General features: G+C 39.4%; 1 protein-coding gene across 1 annotated transcript in view; it reads right to left on the reverse strand.

Moving 5' to 3' along the window:
• The window catches only part of LOC128256357 (sarcoplasmic calcium-binding protein, alpha chain), a 236,863-nt gene that overhangs the window by 136,043 nt on the left and 76,921 nt on the right, over positions 1-23,899 (reverse strand). The window contains exon 3 of the mRNA XM_052986656.1: positions 12,103-12,269. Coding sequence (XP_052842616.1) covers positions 12,103-12,269 — 167 coding nt within the window. The remainder of the gene's footprint in view (positions 1-12,102; positions 12,270-23,899) is intronic.

Consider the following 23,899-nt stretch of genomic DNA (forward strand, 5'->3'; position numbering starts at 1 on the left):
AAGCGATCGGCTTGGTTAATCATTTATGTTAATGGGTAGATGAGTCAAAGGACGGCTATTTATTATATTTTCAGCCTCAATAAGCAAACTCCTTAGGGTTTCGACGTGAGGCGCTTTCTTCTTGAGCGTTACGCTCAAAACTCGTTAGTAGACCTTACCAAGCGTTCCCAGCATCCACCTGAACTGGGATTTGAAAGGCAATTGAACTGCCAATCTATTGCTTTATTTGACATTTCCGATTATATGTAATCCCAGTCAAAGAGGTCCTTAATCTTTTTAAGCTCATTTTCTGCTCCAACGAAATTAGTTCCCATGTCCGATCGTATAGTTATAGGAACACCTTTTCTGTTAACGAATTCCCGTATACATAAAATGCAAAAAGTCTGTTGATAAATCGGCAGCCAGTTCCAAATGCATCTGCTCTGATTGTCAGACACGTAAAGAGTGCAACCCATTTTTTTTCTTGCCGCCTTCCGATGGTAACCATAACCGAACAGGAAACGGCAATTGGCTTGGCATTACGATTCTTACAATACTGACAATTGGACTTTGCTCGAACGACCGCTTTTCTTAGGTTTGTGATCCAAAACTTGCGTCTTATTTCGTTAACAATGGTCTCATAATTTTGATGATGGTTAGTCTCATGATACCATTTCACAATTAGTTCGGTAGAGCTATGTCGAGAAGGCAATATTATTGGCTATCGCTTAGCCACAGATTCTGAATTTTGTTACTCTGTAACCTCTTCAACTTAACTTCAGCAAGAAATAACTCATCTGCGGATAATTCTCCTTTTTCTTTGCCTTGAGTCTGATTCAGACAATTTTTTACGAATCTCAAAGACCAACCCATCATGCGCTTTAATCGAAGATAGTTTGAGAATCGGCTGATATGCAAAAACCGTGTGGTATGAACGTTAATGGTAGTTTTACGCCTTTCAATGCTGTCATCTGATGAAAAAGTGAAGTCTATTATTGGCCAAGAATCTTCTTCAGCAAGCAAAAACTCTGGACCGCCTATCCATTCGCTGTCAACAGCGTATTTTGGACATTTGCTGGACTTTGTTGCCTTGTCTGCTGTGTTTAAAAAATTTCGCTTACCCGATGGGCAAAGAAAGGCTTACACTGTCGATGATCTGATCGAATCCAAGAAATGACAGTTCTAGAGTCTACCCAAAGCGTTGCCCTTTTTACGTTAACTTCATGAGTTTCTAAAATAATTTTCATTAGAGGCGTACCCAACACCGCTGCTTGCAGCTCAAGTCTGGGAATAGATAACAATTTTAACGGAGCGCACCTGGTCTTTCCGGCAATAAAGGCTAGTTTAACACCTTCACCTTAAGATTCGCGCCGATATGCTACAGCTGCAAAGGCCTGTTTGCTCGCATCCACGAAAATGTGCAATTCAATATTGCTCTAACTGTAGCACTCAAAGCTTAAATTTGCAAAATAAATTTTCCGGTAACATGTCAGTGTATCCCAGATCTCCAAACATCTTGGATCAAGATTTTACCGTGTATCATTGAGTCTGCTAACATTCCAAGGGGATCATAAACGGACATAACTAGACTTAGCACTTGGCGTTTAGTAGGGCACTTCATTCCACTCACGATTTCCTTGTCGATACGGTTAAGCTTGAGATCGAATACAAACTTATCAGACTGACTATCTTTGATTCGCTGTTAATTCGAACTGTTGGTTCCACCAAATCAGTGTTCCTTGAGACATTAAGCGATTGTTGTATACGTTTGGAATTGGAAAAAAAAGCCTCTGAGCTCAAACTTTCCCAAATTATGGACCCGTGTAACTTCCTGACTGATCTGAAATGCTTCTTCTTCAGATTTGAAACTGGCTACGAAGTCGTCTACATAATACTTTGTTTGAATGGCATCGATTACCTATTCCCTGTAACTTTCGGCATTTTGTGCGTTAATGTTCTTTATGTATTGAGCACAACAGGGCGAGCATGCTGATCCAAATATAAGGACTGTCATCTTGTATGTGTCGACCTGAGCATTTCGATTACCATGTCTCCAAAGAAACCTCAACGAATCTTAATCTTCTCTACGAACTTGCACTTGCAAGAACATTTCCTTGTTGTCAGCACATACTGCGACTTGGCCTTGCCTGAATTTAAAAAGAATCGTCGCCACGAACCATGTTCGTGGTCCAACAAGAGCGGCTTCACGATGAGACATTTTTACCGCGTATCCTTTATGTATGAAATCCATAATGGTTTTATCATATTCTCCCTTTTCCCCGTGTCCGTGCATTTTGTTTTCTACGCCCTGTAGCCTCTGAAAAGCCATTTTGTAGCTGTCCGGGAATTTAATCACATCTTCTTTCCAAAGAAGACCAGTTTCATAGCATCCATCTAGTCTTTTAGATGTGTTCTTTAATATTTCCCTGGCTCTAGATATACTTGCAGATTCTAAAGGCTTAATTGGAATCTTTACACCAAATTTTTCTGTAGTGAAGTAATCAGATATCATGTCATGTATTTCCTGTTCAGGGTTGTCTTCTTTGGAACAGGCGTGTATAAAACAGATAATCTCGATGATTCCTTGATTGGGTCATCGGTGGAGCCATAAATAAGCAAGCCTAACTGTGTTTTATATCTAAGTATACACTTTTAATGTATATTAAGTGACTGTTATTAATTCCAACTAAAATCAAAGGATCTGCATCTGTATTTTCGTTCATTTAGAGATTTCTTAGCAGAGCATACTTTTTCGTGAGCTTCTCGACATCTACCGACTGCAAAGCTATATCCAAAGTGGGAACTGTGTTTCCATAGATACGCAGCCATTTCTTTCTACGCAGGCAACCTTCGTCTAAGAACGCGTAAGTCTGTATGATCTTATTGTTTGGCCCCATAATCTCAACTGCCCATACCTTAAACAATAATTGTCGAGAAGCTGGCTTGATCGTGATAATCGTAGCTTCTTTTGGTTGAATGTTATCTTCCCTTTGAGAATCGTCTGAATGTAAAGAAGTATGGTGGCTTTTCTTGCATCGATTTTTCTTACACTCTGGTTTGTACTTACAAGCTTGCAGAGTGTGTCCGCGTCGAAGACAACCAAAACAGAAGCGAAGAGTTTTTATAATGTTCCATTTTTCGGCTTTATCAGCCTTTAAATATTTATCACAGTTATACATATAATGTTCGCCATGACATTGATATCATTCCTTCTTGTTTACTTTAGGTGCATTATTCGAAGAATGTAAAATAGATTTCTGTAAGCCTTTGTAATTTTTCGTCTGTTTAATATTTACTGGGGCTGCAATGGTTGCCCTTGCAATGCTTCTAGCCATAGTGCTCAGCCAATTGCTGAAGTGGTCTAAATTAGGATATGGCTGAATTGGCGATGAATATTCACTCCATTGAACTCGCTTACTGAGTGGCATCTTACCTACTAAGCCCTCTATCAGAGAAGGATTCTTTAAATGTTAAGTTGCATTTGCTGATTTCAAAAATATAACCAAGCTGTCTACCTTAGAAGCGAATACGACCAACTTTTCTAAATTATTTTCTGTAACCGGGGCTATTTGGTTAACCATGTTCATTTGACTATTTATTAACATTTCTGGCCTTCCATAAGTAAACTGAAGTCTTTCCATAATGTATACAACATTAGCCGGACCCTTAACATCTTCTCTAGCCACCCCTATTAAACTCTTTTGCAACCTCAAAAGGTTTTCTAAGTTGGTATATCCATATGCGTTCGATGATTCCCAAAACATGGGTGAAAATACAGGCCACGGTTCTGGACTGCCATTGAATTCTGGTAAATATATAAGTTTTCTTGGATGTATACTTCGGGAGTGCTGATATTGAACTACTTTGCTATTATTGTTACCTAAACCATGCCCATCAACACCACCAACATTATCAAGCGCGTACATACCGACATTTCTACCGACAGCAATGTTGAAGTCATGACATCCTCCAGTAGGTCCGCGACTGAATGCTTCTCCATGTGATTAGATGCGCCTCCAATAGCGCCAAGAACGTGTGCGCCTCCAGTAGCGCCAAGATTAGCTGCACCTCCATGCGAGCCAGGATTACCTGCGACTTCATGAGCGCCAAGGTCAGCTGCGCCTCCAGTAGCGCCAAGATTAGCTGCGCCTCCATGCGAGCCAGGAACATATGCGCCTCCAGTAGCGCCAAGATTAGCTGCGCCTCCATACGAGCCAGGATTACCTGCGACTCCATGAGCGCCAAGGTCAGCTGCGCCTCCAATAGCGCCAAGCACGTATGCGCCTCCAGTAGCGCCAAGATTAGCTGCGCCTCCATGCGAGCCAGGAACACATGCGCCTCCAGTAGCGCCAAGATTAGCTGCGTCTCCATGCAAGCCAGGATTACCTGCGACTCCATGAGCGCCAAGAACGTATGCGCCGCCATGCGAGCCAGGATTGCCTGCGACTCCATGAGCGCCAAGATCAGCTGCGCCTCCAATAGCGCCAAGATTGTATGCGCTTCCAGTAGCGCCAGGATTAGCTGCACCTGCATGCGAGCCAGGATGTGGGAGTGCCAATGTACGCTTTGTAGTTTCTTCCAACATTTCTACAGCAGATCTGATTTCACTTTTACACATGTTCACCCAGGCTATTAACTCGAGCAATTAATTCTGATTGAGCATCTTTTATGCTTTTCATCATGTCCATCATATTCCGAAAGATATCATATACGGGGACCTTCTCTTTTAAATCCATGATTGTTTTATCCTTGTCGGAATCCATTTCTGCTTCTGATTCTGGTTGACTCTTTGGCGTCAAAGTAGATGTTACAGCCATTTCGCTCAATTCGAATCCAAACGTTTTCCTACTGTGCAGATTTATATGTATACAATTATGAATCTCACAACTTTGCAAAATATGTATCCAGAAATTTCTGCGCACTTTGACGACCAGCTATTACAAATTTAATAAAGATGTTGCCACACCATGTGGCAAATAGACAACGACAACACTAAATATAATAAAAACTTCTTTGCTTTCCAGGTAAAGTTAAATTTGGCGAAGAACAATAAGCAATTTTCATAAAGGATACAAAACATAAAAAATTTGTGTTTTCGTGCCGCCAATCACACATATACTGCTTTCTTGTGATCGCAACGCGATCTCGTGACTCATTGCTTAAGAAATATCGATAGTGGGCTAATAAGTTGGAAATGAGGCGTGGCAACAAATTTGAATTCTAACGAACCAGCAAAGTGATCAACGCCAGACCCACCCAGAGCTTCATCATGGGAAGTAGAGTGCTCATACGGGCTGGCGAAGAAGGCGATAATGCAGAGGCAGCAAATTAAATCCTTATGGAGGCCTCCGACCACCGCCCAGAGGACTCATTCCACACAATTCGGGGCTACCAAATCACAAACCCACTTCATGAACGTTCCAGAAGCCTGTTGACTATGTAGCGGGCACAGACACCGAGCACGAGTGTGCCGGAACTAGCGGCTACTATTCAGCAGGATGTGCGGCAAGGTGTGTGTGCGGAGCGTAGAGTGCTGCCAGTGAGCGGGAAATGGCTAGCGATCCCAGCCACATATCCAGTCTGTCCAAACTAATTTGCGAATTTATCCAAGAAGAGCAATTGTTGTCCGCAGCGGTATCAAGTTGGCGGATATACTGGCTTGCGAAGGAAGAAGTTAGATGGCATATGCAGCGGAATAAACACAAAGTAGAGATCGAACTCGGTAACAAGCGATTTCCCATGAGCCTGCTGATCCTACCAGGAGTGGTAGACTCGCTGGTGCTAGGATGGAATTTCCTCACAGGAGTCGGCGCGGAAATAATGTGTGCCGGACATATGGTAGTAGTCCCCGACAGGCAAAGGCTCAATGGATGGCTAAAGAAAAGTTGTCAGTGGCGGTGGTCCAACACATATCTAAGCAAAATCGGCATTGAAAATTTCTTGGATACCGAGCTCGCGAAATTTCGAACAATGCAGTGAACATCCAAAATAGCAGAGCACCGAATCACCATAAAGGACGACAAACCAATCAAGCAAAGGTACTACCCAAAGAGCCCGAAAGTGCAAGGGGAAATCAATGCAAAAGTCGACGAGTTGCTACAAATAGGATTCATAGAGCACCTGAGAAGCCCGAACAGATCCCCGATCGTCATGGTGAGGACGCACACAGGCCAATGGAGACTGAGTGTGGATTTTAGGCAGATCAACGCCTAAAACAGGCTAACCTGAGAATAAATCCAGAGAAGTGTCAAGCATGGGCATGGACTCCAGAGCACCAGCAGGCCTTTGAAGAAGTAAATGCAAGACTAGTGGCCGACACAGTATTGGCATGCTCGGATTTCGAGAAACCATTCGTGTAACTAACAGACGCCAGCGATTATGGTATAGGGACAAACCTGACGAAAGTAATAGAGAAACGGCAAAAAGATCATATTATATGCAAGTCGGACCTTGAATGGCGCAGACAAGAACTACTCCACCACCGAAAAAGAATGTTTGGCAATCGTATAGGCGATCAGGAAGCTGAGACTATACCTAGAAAGATACCATTTCAAAGTGTTAACGGACCATTAAAAAGAATAAGCCGTACGATTTTGAGATAGCGTACAGGAAGAGTCAGCTGAACGTGGTGGCTGATGCACTGTCGAGACAGCCTCTGCCAGAAACCCTGAGGCGAGCAATTGGAACTCCGGAGTATACACACGGAGCATGCAGCTGGGTCAGGAATATGCGTGAGAAAATTAAGACACAGCCACGGAACTTTCCGGTCTTACTCATGGAGGAAGGCGCTTTATAAAGGCATATGCCGCCTAGGGCGGGAAGCGAAAATGTGGCTGTATAGAATCTCTGTGTCCCACTTGAACTAAGGGAAACCGTCCAACATGAGAATCACGACATCCTAGCTGCTGGACATGTGGTAAGTCGAAAAACAATTGCGGGGCTGGCGGACCGCTTTAACAGGCTAGTTTTGCTTAGAAACGCCCGTGCGGAAATTCGAGTTATGTCTAAAAAACAAGCCTAACCAGATGCAGGCGCTTGGGAAAATGCTGACGCAGATAACCCAATAACATTTCCATTTCCGCATGGAAACCAGATGCTGCTAGTGATAATTGATAGGTTTTCAAACTGGATAGAATTGGTGCTACTGCGCACAGCAACGGCAGAAAAAAAAGCTTTCCGAGAAAGAATCAGGTTCGAAGCCACAAGGATGGTAATAACGGACAATGGAGTACAGTTTGCCAGTTAAGCATTCAAGAAGTTCATCAGCGGGATGGGCATTGAGCAACAATTCACAGGAAAATCCGACATAGAGTGCAAATCGAAAAAAAAGCAGATGTAACAAACTGATTTTGTTCGCTACGAATATCGTGGGGTAAGCTTAGAAGACGTTTGTGTTCGTTCCACCAAATTTATATAAACGTGACCTGCCAATTGGCCAGCAAGAACGCACATAAAACTGGGGTATATAAAAGAATCTTTATTTGCCGACTTGACCCTCGGCCAACTTTTAATGAATTTTTAATGAATTTAATTAGGCTTAGGAAATTCAAAAATTAAGGCTCTTTAACGTTTTTTTTTTTTCTTGAGCGACGATTAAGCCTCAAAGTCAAAAAACAAGAATCCTATGTCAAAACTTAAAATACTAGATTCAACTTTCGTCATTATTTCATTTTGGTTCATTGCGTGCTTAGGCCACAAAGTTTCTCTACTAAGCTCCACGCGGTCTTTGATAAGTCACACAACTTGACATCGGAAAAATCGGTAAACGATCTGTTACTTTGCGGGTCAACAATTTAACAGGAACTAATTAGCTATGTTTCGGGCCATGTAAAGTCTACCATATCTGACAGGCAAGTCAAAATTGTAGTTTCCAATGGGGGCTTCAATCCTGTGCAATGAATTATACATCGACGATCTCATAACAGGTGCTGACACAATTGTCGAGCAACAAGAGAAGAAGTGTTATGTTCTAGTAATATTAAGAAGAGGGAAATTATGTTTTTTTAAGTTAAATAGCAACTTCAAGACCCTTGGTGGGCTATAACCAGAGGATGAACCTATCAAATCCGACGAAGAAGTTGAAACTAAAACTGTCGTGGCAACCTAGAAAAGCCAGGCTAGTACATCATTTCGACATTTGACGCAATCACAGCGATAAGTCTTGTCCACTATTTCATGCTTCGCTTGTGAAGTTCGCAGATCTGCCGATGCATCCAAGCGAGCCTATTAATTACAACTGCATCAAAGTTGAAAATACAATCCATACCAGCATATTTATTAAGAAATCTAATGAAGCTCTTATTACCGTAATTTTCTTGCCCAAGCTAGAACTATGTGCAGCTGTCCCGTATGCTAGCAATATCTATTTGTTAATAGTATACATTTTTGAGCTGATAGCTTATTGCTTAACTACTAGAAGAGAGGTAGTGATAGATATTTTATTCTAATTAAATTTTTTCAGGGTTTCGTATGTAAACAACTAACTGCTTTGCGTTGCCAAATTCGGCTGAGCCCATGTCGACGCATCTACTCCCCCTCCAGTGTTTTAGCATCGATTAATAAATTTAAAATCTTTTAATCCCTATACAGTTAGTTTATTTTACGATAATACAAACTTGATCAATAATGATTAAGAAAAGTTGATTGAATTACTCAAATATAATTTAGTTCATTGATGAAACGCTTTGTACTACATGTGAAATTTAATACCATTAGTTGACCCAGTCCTGTAAAAAAGTAATCATTTCGGTCAGGATAATAACTAAATGCTACATTTTTGGAACCAGCCTATCTCCACATTTTTCTGGTAAAAGAAAAGGGACCGACTTTGTGTCGATAACACGGCTTCTGACAAATAACCTTTGCCGTTCACTGTTCTTCAGAATGCCAAACTAAATGGTGCCAACTATTTAACTTGTTTAGACATGGCTAGTGGATATCACTAAAAGCAAAGCAACTTGGCTCTTCAGAAAAATGTAAATATGCCGTTTGGTTTAAAAAACCCGTCTTCCGTTTTTCAGGGAACTTTCATTAATTCACTTGGCGTTTTTACGTTATTGTAATTATTATGATGGGCCTACCTACTATTGAGTTGGTTCTGGGGAGAATAAAAATTGTTCTGTGTATTCTGAATGTGGCTGGAATTCCGAAAACTCCATAGACTCCTTAAAAGACAAGTCCAGTTCAACTCATTGCTAGAAGTAGGTGATTAAGACAATTTATCTGTTTATGCTCTTACAGCAGTGAAGAAAAGCTATTCGTGAAATGCTGAGTTAAAAGATATTCTGAAGAAGATTATTTAAACTTAACTTTAAATTACCACTTGGCTGCAACGGTGATATGCATACTTAGACTGTCTTACTTTTGATATATGTAAGATATAAATAATATATTATATTAGGTATATACGAAAATGTATGGTTCATGGTAATTTTTGAAAAGAAATGAAAAACGACTTGATTTCGATATGGTTGATATTGATATAAAAGCTCAATGATACTGATGATTTGACAAAGGCTTAAAAGCTGAGAAAGGTTTCTCAATATTCAATTCAGTTTGCCAGGCATACAGTACTTGTGTATAGCACAGGAAAATTAAGCGGTAAAATAGATATTAAAATTTATATGATGGTTCATATTGATGGTTTTAGAAAATACGCTTTCTTCAATCCTCAAATTCGATACTGAGATTTGGGTGCCGGCTATGACATCATCAATTTATTTGTTAGAAGTTTAAAATTTAGTCATTGCTGATTTCTTAGAAGCTTGTTTTCACCACGGTGGTTATTTCAATGAGCGGGTTTGCCGCTTTTGGTCCTCCGAAAACCCGCTCGTCGTCTTGGAGAAGCCAATGCACCAATGAGTAACGTTATGTGGTCAGACGGCATGATTGGCCGGTTTTTTTTAGAAGCCGCCGGTACTCTCAATGGTGAGCGCTATTGCGGCATTTTGGAAGACTCTTTCATCCCCTGAATGCAAGATAAAGATATAAACGACAAGTGGTTACAGCAGGACTACGGTTTGTACCAAACAGGCAACATAACGGTCGGACTTTTGCGCACATACGTATGAAAATCGCCAGGAAAGGGCGATGAGTATTCCGTTCAGAAGTAATGAGTCTAGGTGGACTGATTGTTTACCTTTCAGTAAGGATAAAGAGTCTAAGTGAAACTGAACTGAACTGAATACCAAACTCTAGCTCTTGTAGTTTCCGAGATCTCGACGGTCACACACACTGACAGATGGACAGTCGGACAGAAGGACAGACAGACGGGCAAGATCGTTTAGGCTATTGATCCTTATCAAGAATATAAATACTGTATAGGGTCGGAAACGCTACCTCTTACCGGATAAATGCTTTTCAACGATTACAACCCTTTTACTCGACGAGTAACATAACGACATAACGAACTGAAATACCGAGGCTAGTCTAAGTCATGTTTATACCCTTGCAGAGGGTATTATAATTTCAGTCAGAAGTTTGCAACGCAGTGAAGGAGACATCTCCGACCCTATAAAGTATATATAATCTAGATCAGCATAACTAGGAGAGTCGATCTAGCCATGTCAGTCTATCCGTCTGTCCGTCCGTCTGTCTGTCCGTTTCTACGCAAACTAGTCTCTCAGTTTTAAAGCTATCTGCATGAAACTTTCCCAAAAGTTGTTTTTCTCTTGCAGTTAGTATATAAGTCGGATCGAGCCGGATCGGACGACTATAGCATATAGCTCCCATAGGAACAATCGGAAAAATAAATAAAAAAAAATTATAGCTTTGGTGTTTTTTAAGTTATTTTTTTAGTTCTTTGAGACTATGGGTAACTATTGGGTAACTATTTCAGAATTACGGTTTAAATTTCATCAAAATCGGACAACTATATCATATAGCTCCCATAGGAACAATCGGAAAAAAAATACAAAAAATTATAACTCTCCTGTTTTTTTAATTTTTTGTTGTTGTTGTTCGACATATAGTATTGGTTAAATATTTTAGAATTATCTTTTAAATTTCATAAAAATCGAACGACTATATCACATAGCTCCCATAGAAATAATAAAACTATATAAAATAACTATCTAATAATTGAGCAGCAAATCATCATAGCTTCAATGTTTTTCAACATATACGCAAGTAAATCATAATTTTAATGTTTTCAAAAGTATTTCATTCTTGCAATAGCTGCAAGGGTATATGAACTTCGGCTTGCCGAAGTTTGCTTTCTTTCTTGGTAAAATTTCTTTAAGTCAAGAAAAACATTAATATTATATCTTGAAGTAAATTATAAAAACAAAAGGGCTATCACCTTGTGAATACATTTTTTTCGATTGTTCCTGTATGCTCAATAGAAAGAAAACTTTTTGGAAAATTGTATCTAGAAAACAGACGGGCAGGCGGACAGGAAAAAAAAAGACGAACGGACATGGCTAGATCGACCTTCCTAGTTTAAGAATGTAAATTATAGTGTTGGATACGACACAAGCGATGAAATCCTTTGACTGAAACTATAAAACCATAACTACGTGTAAATACAGTACGTATCTTTATGTTAATTAATTTAATCTCGGAGCTATATACGAAAAGGATTTAAGAAGAATAATAATAATAATAATAATAATAATAATATAATAATAATAATAATAATAATAATAATAATAATAATAATAATAATAATAATAATAATAATAATAATAATAATAATAATAATAATAATAATAATAATAATAATAATAATAATAATAATAATAATAATAATAATAATAATAATAATAATAATAATAATAATAATAATAATAATAATAATAATAATAATAATAATAATAATAATAATAATAATAATAATAATAATAATAATAATAATAATAATAATAATAATAATAATAATACTAATAATTGTAATAATAATATTGTATAATTCCTTAAGAAACGCAGTCTTGCTGTTTAATAACACAGGTGCACAGCCAAAAAATTTCACGAGCAAAACTACCATCCCAGCTAATGTTCCATCAGCTAGGAAAGCAATTGAGCAATTATGGAAAAGTACATTTGGTTCGTGAAATTTCAATAAGTTCGATTTTAAATTCCTGTGTATCAATTGTGAAATCAAGTCATTTTGCCGTTTAAGTTTACCTTATCGTCATCAGCAATTGCAGAAATTTCCTCCCATAAATTCTTCATAAGTTTTTTATAGTCATCCAAGCGAGCAGTGCTGCAGTCACCTTTTCCTTCAACGACACAGGCTCTTACTGCCATGCATAGAAAGTCATTTTGATCCAAGAATCCATTGTTGTCAATATCTAAAAATAAATCAAATATTTCAACCAATTACATTCTTCTCGTGGCGAGGTGTGGGGGTAAATGTTTTTAAACTTCCTTTTTATAGTCTTGAAGAGAATATTACAATTTTAGGTAAAGTTTAAACGTAGAGAAGGAGACATATCCGAGCCTAAAAAATCAGCATCTGAATCTGATCCCTAGGCGAGGTGATCCGTTTCTACGCAAACTAGTCTAAGCTATCTGCATTAAATTTTCCCAAAAGTTGTCTTCCTATTGCAGGAAGTATATAATTTGTAACGAGTCGGATCGGACGACTAAATAATAAAGCTCTAATAGGAACAATCGTAATTAAGAATTTGACGACTTTATCACAAGGCTTCATGGAAATAATCGAGACAGTAAAAAAATGTTAAAACAAAGTATTACTTTTTTTTATACCCTTGCATAGGGTATTAAAATTTCAGTCAGAAGTTTGCAACGCAGTGTAGGAGATATTTCCGACCCTACAAAGTATATATATTCTTGATCAGCATCACTAGGCGAGTCGATCTAGCCATGTCCGTCTGTCCGTCCGATTCTACGTAAACTTGTCTCTCAGTTTTAAAGCTAATAAAACTTTTCCAAAAGTTATATTTCTATTGCAGGTAGTATATAAGTCGGAACGAGCCGGATCGGATGATTTTTAATTTTTTTTAGTTCTTCGACGTATAATAATGGTTAAATATTTCTGAATTACGGTTTAAATTTCATCAAAATCGGACGACTATAGCATATCGCTCCCATAGGAACAATTGGATAAATAAATAGAAAAATTATAACTTTGGTATTTTTCAATATTTTTTTAGTTCTTCGACACATAGTAATGGTTAAATATTTTAGAGTTATGTTTTAAATTTCATCAAAATCGGACGACTATATCAAATAGCTCCCATAGAAATAATAAAAATATATAAAATAACTATCTAATAATTGAGCTGCAAATCATCATAGCGTCAATATTTTTCAACATCTACGCGAGTAAATCATAATTTTAATGTTTTCAAAAGTATTTAATTCTTGCAATAGCTGCAAGGGTATATGAACTTCGGCTTGCCGAAGTTTTTTTTCTTTCTTGTTTTTTTAATATTTTGTTTATCTCCTTGGAACGCTGTAATAGTTTAATAATTTAGGGCTTAGCATAGCAACGATCGAATAGTTCAGATGGAAATCGTCATAGCTTGAATGTTTTAAAACATTAGGAATATATATTTTTTGACTTGCTAAAGTTTGCTTCCTTTCTTATTGTATTCCTAAACTTTTTGAGATTGTTTTGTCAATGTAAAAACTGACGAAGTTGCAGCGGTTGAAGCGTCTCCACCAGCGCATTTTTACTTTGGATTTTCAAGTAAAAAAACTTTAAATTGAATTTCGTCCGAATGCCATTTACAAAGTAAGTGAATGCCTATCACCAAACCCAACAAACCTATTTTTAAAAATTTGTTTTTACATTTTCTAAACATACAATAACAGTTAATAATATTAAATTTTTGTATATACTGTTGAAATTTTGTTATATAGATTATTATAATTATTATAAAGAACTCGAGAGGGTTCATGAAGGCTAAAAATTTAGGTACATCTTGGCAAGTTAAGAGTATGGTAGTTACGGGTTGGTTTATAAGTCACGTTAAAAGTTAAGCGGCTACCAATTCTATGAACTCAATATCAATAAAATAGTTTCACGCATGATTTTATGATTTACAAGAGAAAGTAAATTAAGCAATAGTAATCTACCAGAGTAAGAAGGCAACCTTGCGTTTTGATCCCAGTTTAAACCATGAAGGGTGAAAAGAAGAAAGTACCGTAAGAAGTACCGACTCAAAACGACAAATGTGTATCTGATATTGGGGACTCCAAACGGGAGCGCAATCTTTTAATTAAGACGGACAATTGAAGTAAATAATAATTTAGTTGTTGAGGATCATCGAATTCTTTCGACCTTCACTTAATAAACCCAAGAGCACTTATAGCCTTATTAACAGAAGACTTTATGTGACAGTTGAATTATAATTTTGGCTCAAAAGGAACTCCTTAATCGTTGACATAACCTCTAGGTTAGGTTAGGTTAGGTTAGAGCAGCTGTCAAATTATTGACACACTTAGACCTCGGGCTAGCCCTTGTACAGGAGCCATGGGGGCACCATGGCATAAAAGGCACTAAGGTAATATGCGATCCAGGAGGATTACCTCCCAGAGTATGCATCGTTATAAGGAAAGATATCAATTATAGTATCTTTTCAGAGTTCATGAGCAGAGACTGCGTCGCCGTAGCCATCAACGGCACAGGAGCTGCACCAAAGCTAGCAGTTGCCTCCGCCTACTTTGCCAGGGAGGAGGCCTGTCCACCGGCAGAAATACCCGGGCTCGTGGACCACTGCCGGACGAACAAGATTCCCTTCATCATAGGATGCGATGCCAACGATGAGCAGTTACTGGAATTCATTTTAAACAATAACCTAGAGATCTGTAATGTTACTAGGGTACGGGAAGAGGTGCTAGACATAACTCTGGCAACCAATTCATTTAAACCCCACATTAGGAACTGGCATGTGTCACCAGAAGAATCCATGTCCGACCCCAGGCAAATTTTGTTTGAGGTAGCCTTCAATACAAAAAGATGTAACCCTAAAAAAAACCCCAGGAAAACAAACTGGGACAAATTCAGGTCAACTCTAGACATCCCTTGGAATTAGATAGAGCGGTAGACAACCTAGGTCACGAAATAGTGAATGCCTTTGAAGACAGTCCTCTACGCAGACAGAAGCGAGAAACAGACGCACCATGGTGGAATACTAGTCTTGAACGACTACGAGTAACCACTCGGAAGCTCTTCAACAAACCAAAAACTGATAGGAACTGGGAACTATACAGGCAAAGCCTGACGCTCTACAACAAAGAGATCAGAAAAGCCAAACGGAAAAACTATAGGAATTTCTGTGAGACAATAAGTAACGTCAACGAGGGCGCGAGACTGCACAAGGCAATGGCTAAAAGTGCAACGGACAGTAATTTAGCCCTGAGGAAAGGGAATAACACCTTCACCTCCACGGATCGGGAGAAATTAGAATTGCTATTTGAAACGCATTTCCCGGACTCCCACTAAGGGAAACATAATGCGTGATCAACATAGAACCCCTAGGACAGTAGCTAGTGACTGGGCAGCAGCCAAGTCTATAGTTACTCCCGAGAAACTCAAATGGGCTGTTGGAACCTTCCAACCATTTAAATCACCGGGATTAGACATGATCTCTCCATCTTTCTCATAGCAGGGGCAGGAACTTCTCCTAACCCGCCTAAGAAGACTAATGGTGACCAGCCTAGCCCTTGGATACATCCCAAATACATGGTGCAGCGCTAGGGTGGTCTTCATCCCCAATATCGGGAAGAAAGATATCACGAGCCCAAAGTCTTTCAGACCTATCAGCTTAACTTCGTTTTGTCTTAAAACGTTGGAAAAACTGGTAGACTACAGTATCAGAAGAACAGCTCTCAGAGACTGTCCGCTGCAAAACACACAGCATGCATTCAGAGCAGGCCGTTCAACAGACACTGCACTTTATCAACTATGTCGCACCATAGAAGGGGCAATTGACAGCAAAGAAATATCTATATGTGCCTTTCTAGACATAGAGGGAGCCTTCGACAACACATCACATGATGCGGTTCGAGCTGCCCTGTCCAGAAGGAACATATATGTTACTACGAGCAAATGGATTGGCAACCTACTTGAATCCAGGCAAGCAACATGTACACTGGGTTCGGATAGCGTGACAATTGCGACCAGCAGAGGCTGCCCGCAAGGAGCAGTACTGTCCCCTTTGCTATGGAGTCTGCTTGTAGATGAGCTTCTCAGCAAACTTGCTGGAAAAGGAATCCAATGTCAGGGATACGCCGATGACATCGTGATAATCGCCAGGGGCAAATTTGAAGCGACACTCTGAGACATCGTCCAACTCGGACTAAAGACAACGCTAGACTGGTGCAGGGAGGTTGGACTCAACTTAAATCCTGCTAAGACAGTCATCGTTCCCTTCACAAGGAAGTACAAACTACAGAGAATGAGACAAATCTCACTGCTAGGAACTCCTATAGAAACTAGCCGAGAGGTTAAATATCTAGGAATCACGTTAGATAGTAAACTGACTTTCGCTTCCCATGTCCAAAAGACATTGGAAAAGTGTTACAGAGCACCCTATACCTGTCGGAAAATTGCTGGGAAATCCTGGGGAACCAGGTAGTGGTTGCATTCTAAATAACAGGGATGCGACTAATCTGTTAGGAGAGGTGCCCCTAATACTCCACCCTAGGGATGAAATGACAGCCGAACTAATCTTCGAGCAGAACTTCACAGCACACCTAGGCAATAAGAAAGATTGGACCACATTGTCTGAAGTGCACCCGATGGCTAAACACGCCATTGCATGGTACACAGATGGATCCCTAACACAACAAGGCACGGGCCTTGGAGTGGTAGGGCCTCGCATAAAATACCACGAATCCCTTGGCCAATACACCAGCATATTCCAGGCTGAGGTATGTGCCATTGGACGTTGTGCAGAGCTCAACATACAGCGTGGATACAAGGAAAAGGACATATCGATCCTTTCGGACAGCCGAGCAGCAATTACTGCTTTACATAGTAACAAAATCACCTCGAAGCTTGTCCTAGAGGTGAAGAGTAAGCTAAATATATTGGGCAGCCGAAACAGGCTAGCTCTCAGATGGATTCCGGGACATAAGGATATATCCGGAAATGAACTTGCCGATAAAATGGCAAAACTAGGAGCCGACCAGCCCCTGATAGGACCAGAGCCCTACTGTGGCATAGGGAGGCACACTATAAAAGAATACCTTAGGAAAGAGGAAGGCGCCATGAGGCAAGAACACTGGACGAATACCCCAGGTCTAAGGCAAGCCAAAACTCAAATAAATAACTATAACAAGAAGAGGTTCAAGGAACTTATTCAACTGGGGAAAAACTCACTTAGGATCGTTACCGGATTACTAACCGGGCACTGTAGACTGAAAAGTCACCTAGGTAAGATGGGAATAACCAGCAGTAGAACTTGCAGATTCTGCGACATAGAGGACGAAACCTCTAAACACATAATCGCAGACTGTCCGTCATTAGCAAGTATAAGATGTAAAATCTTAGGAACCAGAACTCTTACACCTGAGCTCCTAGGAAGAATCAACCCACTAAAACTCCTCGACTTTATTCGAGGAATTGGGTTAATTTCTGAGCTGTAGGCTCTGAATGGGGGTACAATAGATCTTACAGGTCACGGTACAATAAACACAACGATACTAATAATAATAATAATAGACCTAGAAGGTCGTTGTGATACCGCGTGGATCTGTGTCCCCTTTCCTATATTATTGTCTGGTGCTCTTACCGCAGCTGACCTAGCATAGCTCCCATCCGGTTGCTTTCATGAATTTTATTTTCGCTTTAGGTTTATACTCGCCAGTTTAGATAGAGTGCTCATGACGGGATCCCCTAAGTGGTACAGTCTAGATCTGCATAGGGCCGGGCAGGAACAGAACAGGTGTTCCACCGTTTCCTCCTCCTCCTCGTCCTTGTAGCTTCTACAGAAATAGGTTTGGGGCGCGCCCAGTCTGCTTGCATGTGTGCCGACCAATCAATGGCCTGTAAGCACTCGTATAAACATTCCGCACTCGGTACGGCTTAGCTTTAGAAGTTCAGAAGTTCTCTTCGCATTAATAATTGGCCATGTCTGGCGAGAGATGCGACAATGTCTTACGTGGGTCCATGCTAGGCTCGAAAGTTCTTTATATTTGTTTTTAATGTTTAGTTTGCAGGTGGCCACCGGCATGCCAATGTTCTCCTTGTCCGGAAGGAGAGGAACGGTAGTGCCGTGTCTGGCCAACTCATCTGCAATACAATTGCCTGCAATGTTTCGGTGACCCGACACCCATATTAGGTATATTTTAAACTGCAAAGCGATCTCATGTAAAGATTTGCGGCAGTTTGATATAGTTTGAGAGTTTGTATCGGTCGAGATAATCGACCTGAAAGCCGCTTGACTATCACTGTAGATGTTTACCCATTTACCCATCGTTTAGGAGCAACAAAGCTTCATTTATAGCATATACTTCCGCTTAAGAGACACTGCAGTGATCCGGAAGTCTGAAAAATTTCCTGATGTTAAGTTGGTCGGAGTATATTCCTCCTCCGACTTGATTATTTAATTTGGAGTAGAAGTTGACTGCCTCTTTTAAGCCCGGTAGACTTTGCTCCCAGTCTTCTCTGGTTGGGAACAATGCCTCAAACACCAACTCTAAAAAACAATCAATTTCAGACTGCATGCCGAAACCCGATTGCAAATTATTATAGGACAAACAAAGTTTAACATCATCAGCATACATTAATACTCGAGAATGTGTTATGACAGAAGGAAGATCATTGATGAACAAAGTAAATAGCAATGGGCCCAATTGACTACCATGAGGCACTCCAGATGTTACGTTGATATATAGTTATATTGGAAACAGCGTTTTTGAAAATAAACCTCTGAGTTCTTCCATTCAAATAACTTAAAATCCAAGTTAATAGATTATTCGAAAACCTGAGCTGTTCTAATTTAAATAAAAGAAGCGAATGGTTAAGAGAATCAAGTGCCTTAACATATATATATAATATCAGACGTCAATTTAAGTAGGTTCGCTAAACTACCAGCTTCGCTTAACAAAACCAAGTTGATAAGGTGATATAAGTGAGACGCACAAATGTAGCATATCGCTCAAATGCTTTAGGTATTGCAGACAATTTAGAAATACCTCTATTATCTTGAACATCCGACTTACCTTCCTTTTTATGGAGTGGAATAATAAAAGAATCTATCCAGATAGCTGGAAAAACTGATGCTAAGCTAGACAATTGGATCAGTTTAAGAATCGGCTTACAAACAGTTGGATATCAAAACTTAAGCACGCACCCACGAAGCCCATCCGGCCCTGGAGAGTGTGTTGGTGTTGTGGTTTCCAAACCCCTTTGAAGAAAATTTTCTGGTTTTACCGGAAAAAAATTTAATTAGTCCTGTTTAAATTGTTATGGCAAACTAAATTTAGACAAGAATTTGAAAGAACTTGGCAAATACATCAGCTATTCAGAGTCAGTAGACGCCTCAATTGAGTTTAATCGTACTGATGAAAGCAACGCGGGGTTTTTTTGCTTGTCATTTGCAATGTTTTAAAATTGATCTGGTTCAAATACATAGAATAGCATTGACTGTTAAGAACATTAAAATCTGATCGAGCACCCACATGTTTCCTAAAATCAGATGGCTTACTCGTCCTTGTGTTTATTGTGTTGGTTTTTTGTTGTTTAAGTTTTTGAAGCTCTTGTGTAAGCCACGGAGGTATATTATGTCTTGGAGGAAGACTGTCAGAAACGCATTCCATAAAAAACGTGTCTTAAACGCTATAGAATAATTCAGTGGCAATTTCCAAATCCATGCAATTGTATAAGTGTTTCCAGTTTTGTTCGAAAATCATGTGATTGACCTTATTATAGTCACATTTACGAAAGTATTTCGTTTTAGTTTGGGAGCTTATTAGCTTTAAACAAGAAAGGAAGCAAACTTCGGCAAGCCGAAGTTCATATAGAGTTGCAGCTATTGCAAAAATTAAATATTCTTGAAAACTTGACTTGCGTATATGTTTAAAAACATTGAAGCTATGATGATTTGCAGCTCAATTATTTGATAGTTCCTATGCCAGCTATATGATATCGTTTTTAATAAAATAAAAAGCGTAATTCTGAACTGTCAAATTATTAATTAGTCAACAAAAAATTCTAGAAGGGATTACAATATAAAAAAGGTAAGTTTCTAAAAATTTTTTTTATATTTTTATTGTCCGATTTTGATGAAATTTAACACGTAATTCTGAAATATTTAGCCATAACTATATATAAAAGAACAAAAAAAATTAAATAACAGCAAAGTTATAATTTTGTTTCATTTATTTTTCCGATTGTTCCTATGGAAGGTTAAGTCATCCGATCCGGCTCGTACCGACTTATATACTACCTGCAACAGAAAGGCAACTTTTGGGAAAGTTTCATGCAGATAGCTTTAAAAAATTATAGACTAGTTTGCGTAGAAACGGTCAGACGGAGAGACGGACGAACAGACGTACATGGCTAGATCGACTCTCCTAGTGACTTGATCAAAAATATATATACTTTATAGGGTAGGAAACTTCTGACTGAAATAATAATACCTTCTGCAAGGGTATAAAAATCAAAAACATAAATTTTTGAATTTAAAAACTAAACAAAATTTAAAACTTTAATAGAATTTTCGAAGTCGCGTTGCGCTGGAAATAGTTTTTAGGATTTATGGAAAAAAGTTACACAGGCGAATAGTGACTAACAATAGTGACTCCAAAGAAGTGAGATTATGGCAAATTTTAAAAATGTTCTTGGTTTTTTTGAACTTTTAGTAATTTATTACTTTACGCAAGTCAAAAATATTTCTAGTATTGTTGCAAGTTTCAAATTATTGCCAAAAAAAAAACACTACCTTACGGAGAAAAAGTCATAACATACAAAACTTCTGAATTCAAATTTTTCACAAAAAATTAATGAAAATTCGGCTAAATAAACACATGCTATAAAAATGTTCACAATCGCAATTGAATTTGACTATGCCTATTATATAAAAAAAAAATACCGTGACCTAATCTGAACTTCTTCTGAATTAAAGCCCTATAGTTTAATTACCAGTCGTCAATGTGAGAAATTTTAAAAACTGACTAAACAACTGCCTTAATTAAATTTAAATTTCTTTTATATTTTAAATGTTTAAAATGCTATAAATAAGAATGTATAAAATAATAACTTAGAATAAATTTTCCACTTTTTGGAAAATGAATGCTCAATGTACTTGATTTGAACTTGACCTACAAGGTGAGTTCCAAAGTAAACAGAACTTTTAGAATCTTGCGCCCTCTAGTGGTGCCATCTGTATGTCAACTGGTGCGTTAGAATATGCTATCGTTTATCGACTTCCAGAAATAATTTCATGACATTTCATCTATTGGAAGTAAGGTTATTGCGTTTTAAGTGTCAGTATGTTTTTGTCATCGGGGCGAAAATGAGCTTCGAACAAAGAGCCAACATTAAATTTTGTTTTAAAATTGATAAAACTTTTACCGAAACGTTGCAATTGGTGAAACAAGTTTATGGCGATGAATGCCTATCCCGTAGCAGAGTGCACGAGTGGTTTCAACGTTTTCAAAGTGGTCGTGAGGACATAAATGACGAAGAGCATGTGGGCCAACCAAAATCCGTGATCACCGAAAATTCCATCGAAACTGTGCGTGAATTCATAAAAAATCAGCCGAAATCATCATTGAAATATCCAGGTTGGCTTCGTAGTACACTTTATCAACCATCGCGATCGCAGCCTCGTAAAGGGCAATGAGTTTGAAGTTGTCTTGGTACTAGTTGAAAGCCTGGATTGTTATTCAGCACTTTTAGGGATGAGACCCCATTGGGAAAATTCGACCGCTTTCATCTTTCCGGTTGACGACTCCGATGATCTTCCTGTCCTTAACTCTGCCGTTAAGGACTTCGAACATGTTCCCCGGTTGGTTGTTCTGGCCTCGATGTTTGGATGTCTGGTTAGCCGACCCTGTACTGGCGGAAGCCAACTGCTGGCCGCGGTGGGCGGTCCTGGTCAACTAGCTGCTTGGTGAGCTGGCCTTGTCTAGTGTAGATGAGTCAAAGGTAATTTTGGGTGTGGTGCTGATAGGTGCGCCGTGTTTTTTGCTGCGTTGGTTGTGCCTCCCGAATTTTTAGGAGTGCCGGACTCCCTGCGTTGATTTTAAATTTTATTATTATTTATATTCTCCTTACTTAACATAACGAGCTGCGGTCGCCACTTGTATGTTCCCACAGTTCAAGACTGGGTTATTTGTTAACTTGGGCCCCAGCCAGACAGACTCTCTGCACGGCCGAGTGACCCTCGGTCCGAGGTTCGTTGATTGTTCCAAAACATTTGGTCCACTTAAAAGGCTTTACCGGGCAACGAGCTAAAACATTCGTTCGACATGCTTTTGGACCGTGCAAAACGCTGTATTTAAGCAGAAGGAGACTATTTTGAATAACATAAATTGACTTTGCCGAAAAAACTATTTGATCTGTCTTTTTTTTAATGTCCTGTTTACTTTGGAACTCACCTTGTAGGTGAAGTTGCACTTAATATGCGGTACCTTCTTTTTTAAATGTAAACTCCATTTGCTGAATTGAAATTTGTTATTTTCACATCTGCGTTTTCTTTTGTTTGTTTGTTAGGGCTATGTTCGTACATTTAATTTTTTGTAATGATTTCGTAAAAAAATCGTTATCTTTTTTGTCGCTGAAAGTCTTGACTGTAATGTTGATTAATATTTTCAAAAAGATAAGTTATTATGGCAATATATCAACGCTTGCGAATGTAGGTTTCAAAGGCAAGGGAGTCCAAGAAAAAAACGCCAAAAGAAGTTAAAAAAATAACAAATTTTGGTTTGATTTGGTACGGATTTTATTTTAAGAAGTTATGTTTACACATGTTATGTCCTACACATTTACCTACCACCATCCTCCTTCCCCAACAATCAACGCACCTCGGACCGAGTGTCACTCGGCCGTGCAGAGAGTCTGTCTGGCTGGGGCCCAAGTTAACAAATAACCCAGTCTTGAACAGTGGGAACATACAAGTGGCGACCGCAGCTCGCTATGTTTAGTAAGAAGAATATAAATAATTTAAAATCAACGCAGGGAGTCCGGCACTCCTAAAAATTCGGGAGGCACAACCAACGCAGCAAAAAACACGGCGCACCTATCAGCACCACACCCAAAATTACCTTTGACTCATCTACACTAGACAAGGCCAGCTCACCAAGCAGCTAGTTGACCAGGACCGCCCACCGCGGCCAGCAGTAGGCTTCCGCCAGTACAGGGTCGGCTAACCAGACATCCAAACATCGAGGCCAGAACAACCAACCGGGGAACATGGTCGAAGTCCTTAACGGCAGAGTTAAGGACAGGAAGATCATCGGAGTCGTCAACCGGAACGATGAAAGCGGTCGAATTTTCCCAATGGGGTCTCATCTCTAAAAGTACTGAATAACAATCCAGGCTTTCAACTAGACTGCATTAACGCAGGCTGGTACCAAGACAACTTCAAACTCATTGCCCTTTACGAGGCTGCGATCGCGATGGTTGATAAAGTGTACTACGGAGCCAACCTGGATATCTGCGATGCCGCTGATATCCCGTATAGACCTAGAGCCGAAGCGTGGGTCACAGCAGATCCTTTAAAACCTGAAGAGGTTCTATAGATTTTCACCAGGTTTATCCCCGAGACGGGTGGAAGGTGGTTAAAACAGAGAAAAGTGAGAAGAGCACTATGAACGTCGTTATCCTGATCAACTCTTCATGCTTGAATCCTCTGGCACAACAGATGTACACCGTCCACTACGGTTTTGAAAAGGTGAGGACGAGGAGCTGGAAAAGCAGGCGAACAACGCGGGCAAAGTGTTCACAGACATGGTCCCTCAGAAGCCTGCACACCAAAGCAGACTCGCAAAAGCTGCAGGA

The sequence above is a fragment of the Drosophila gunungcola genome (assembly GCF_025200985.1).
Source record: "Drosophila gunungcola strain Sukarami chromosome 2R unlocalized genomic scaffold, Dgunungcola_SK_2 000015F, whole genome shotgun sequence".
Taxonomy (NCBI): Eukaryota; Metazoa; Arthropoda; class Insecta; order Diptera; family Drosophilidae; genus Drosophila; species Drosophila gunungcola.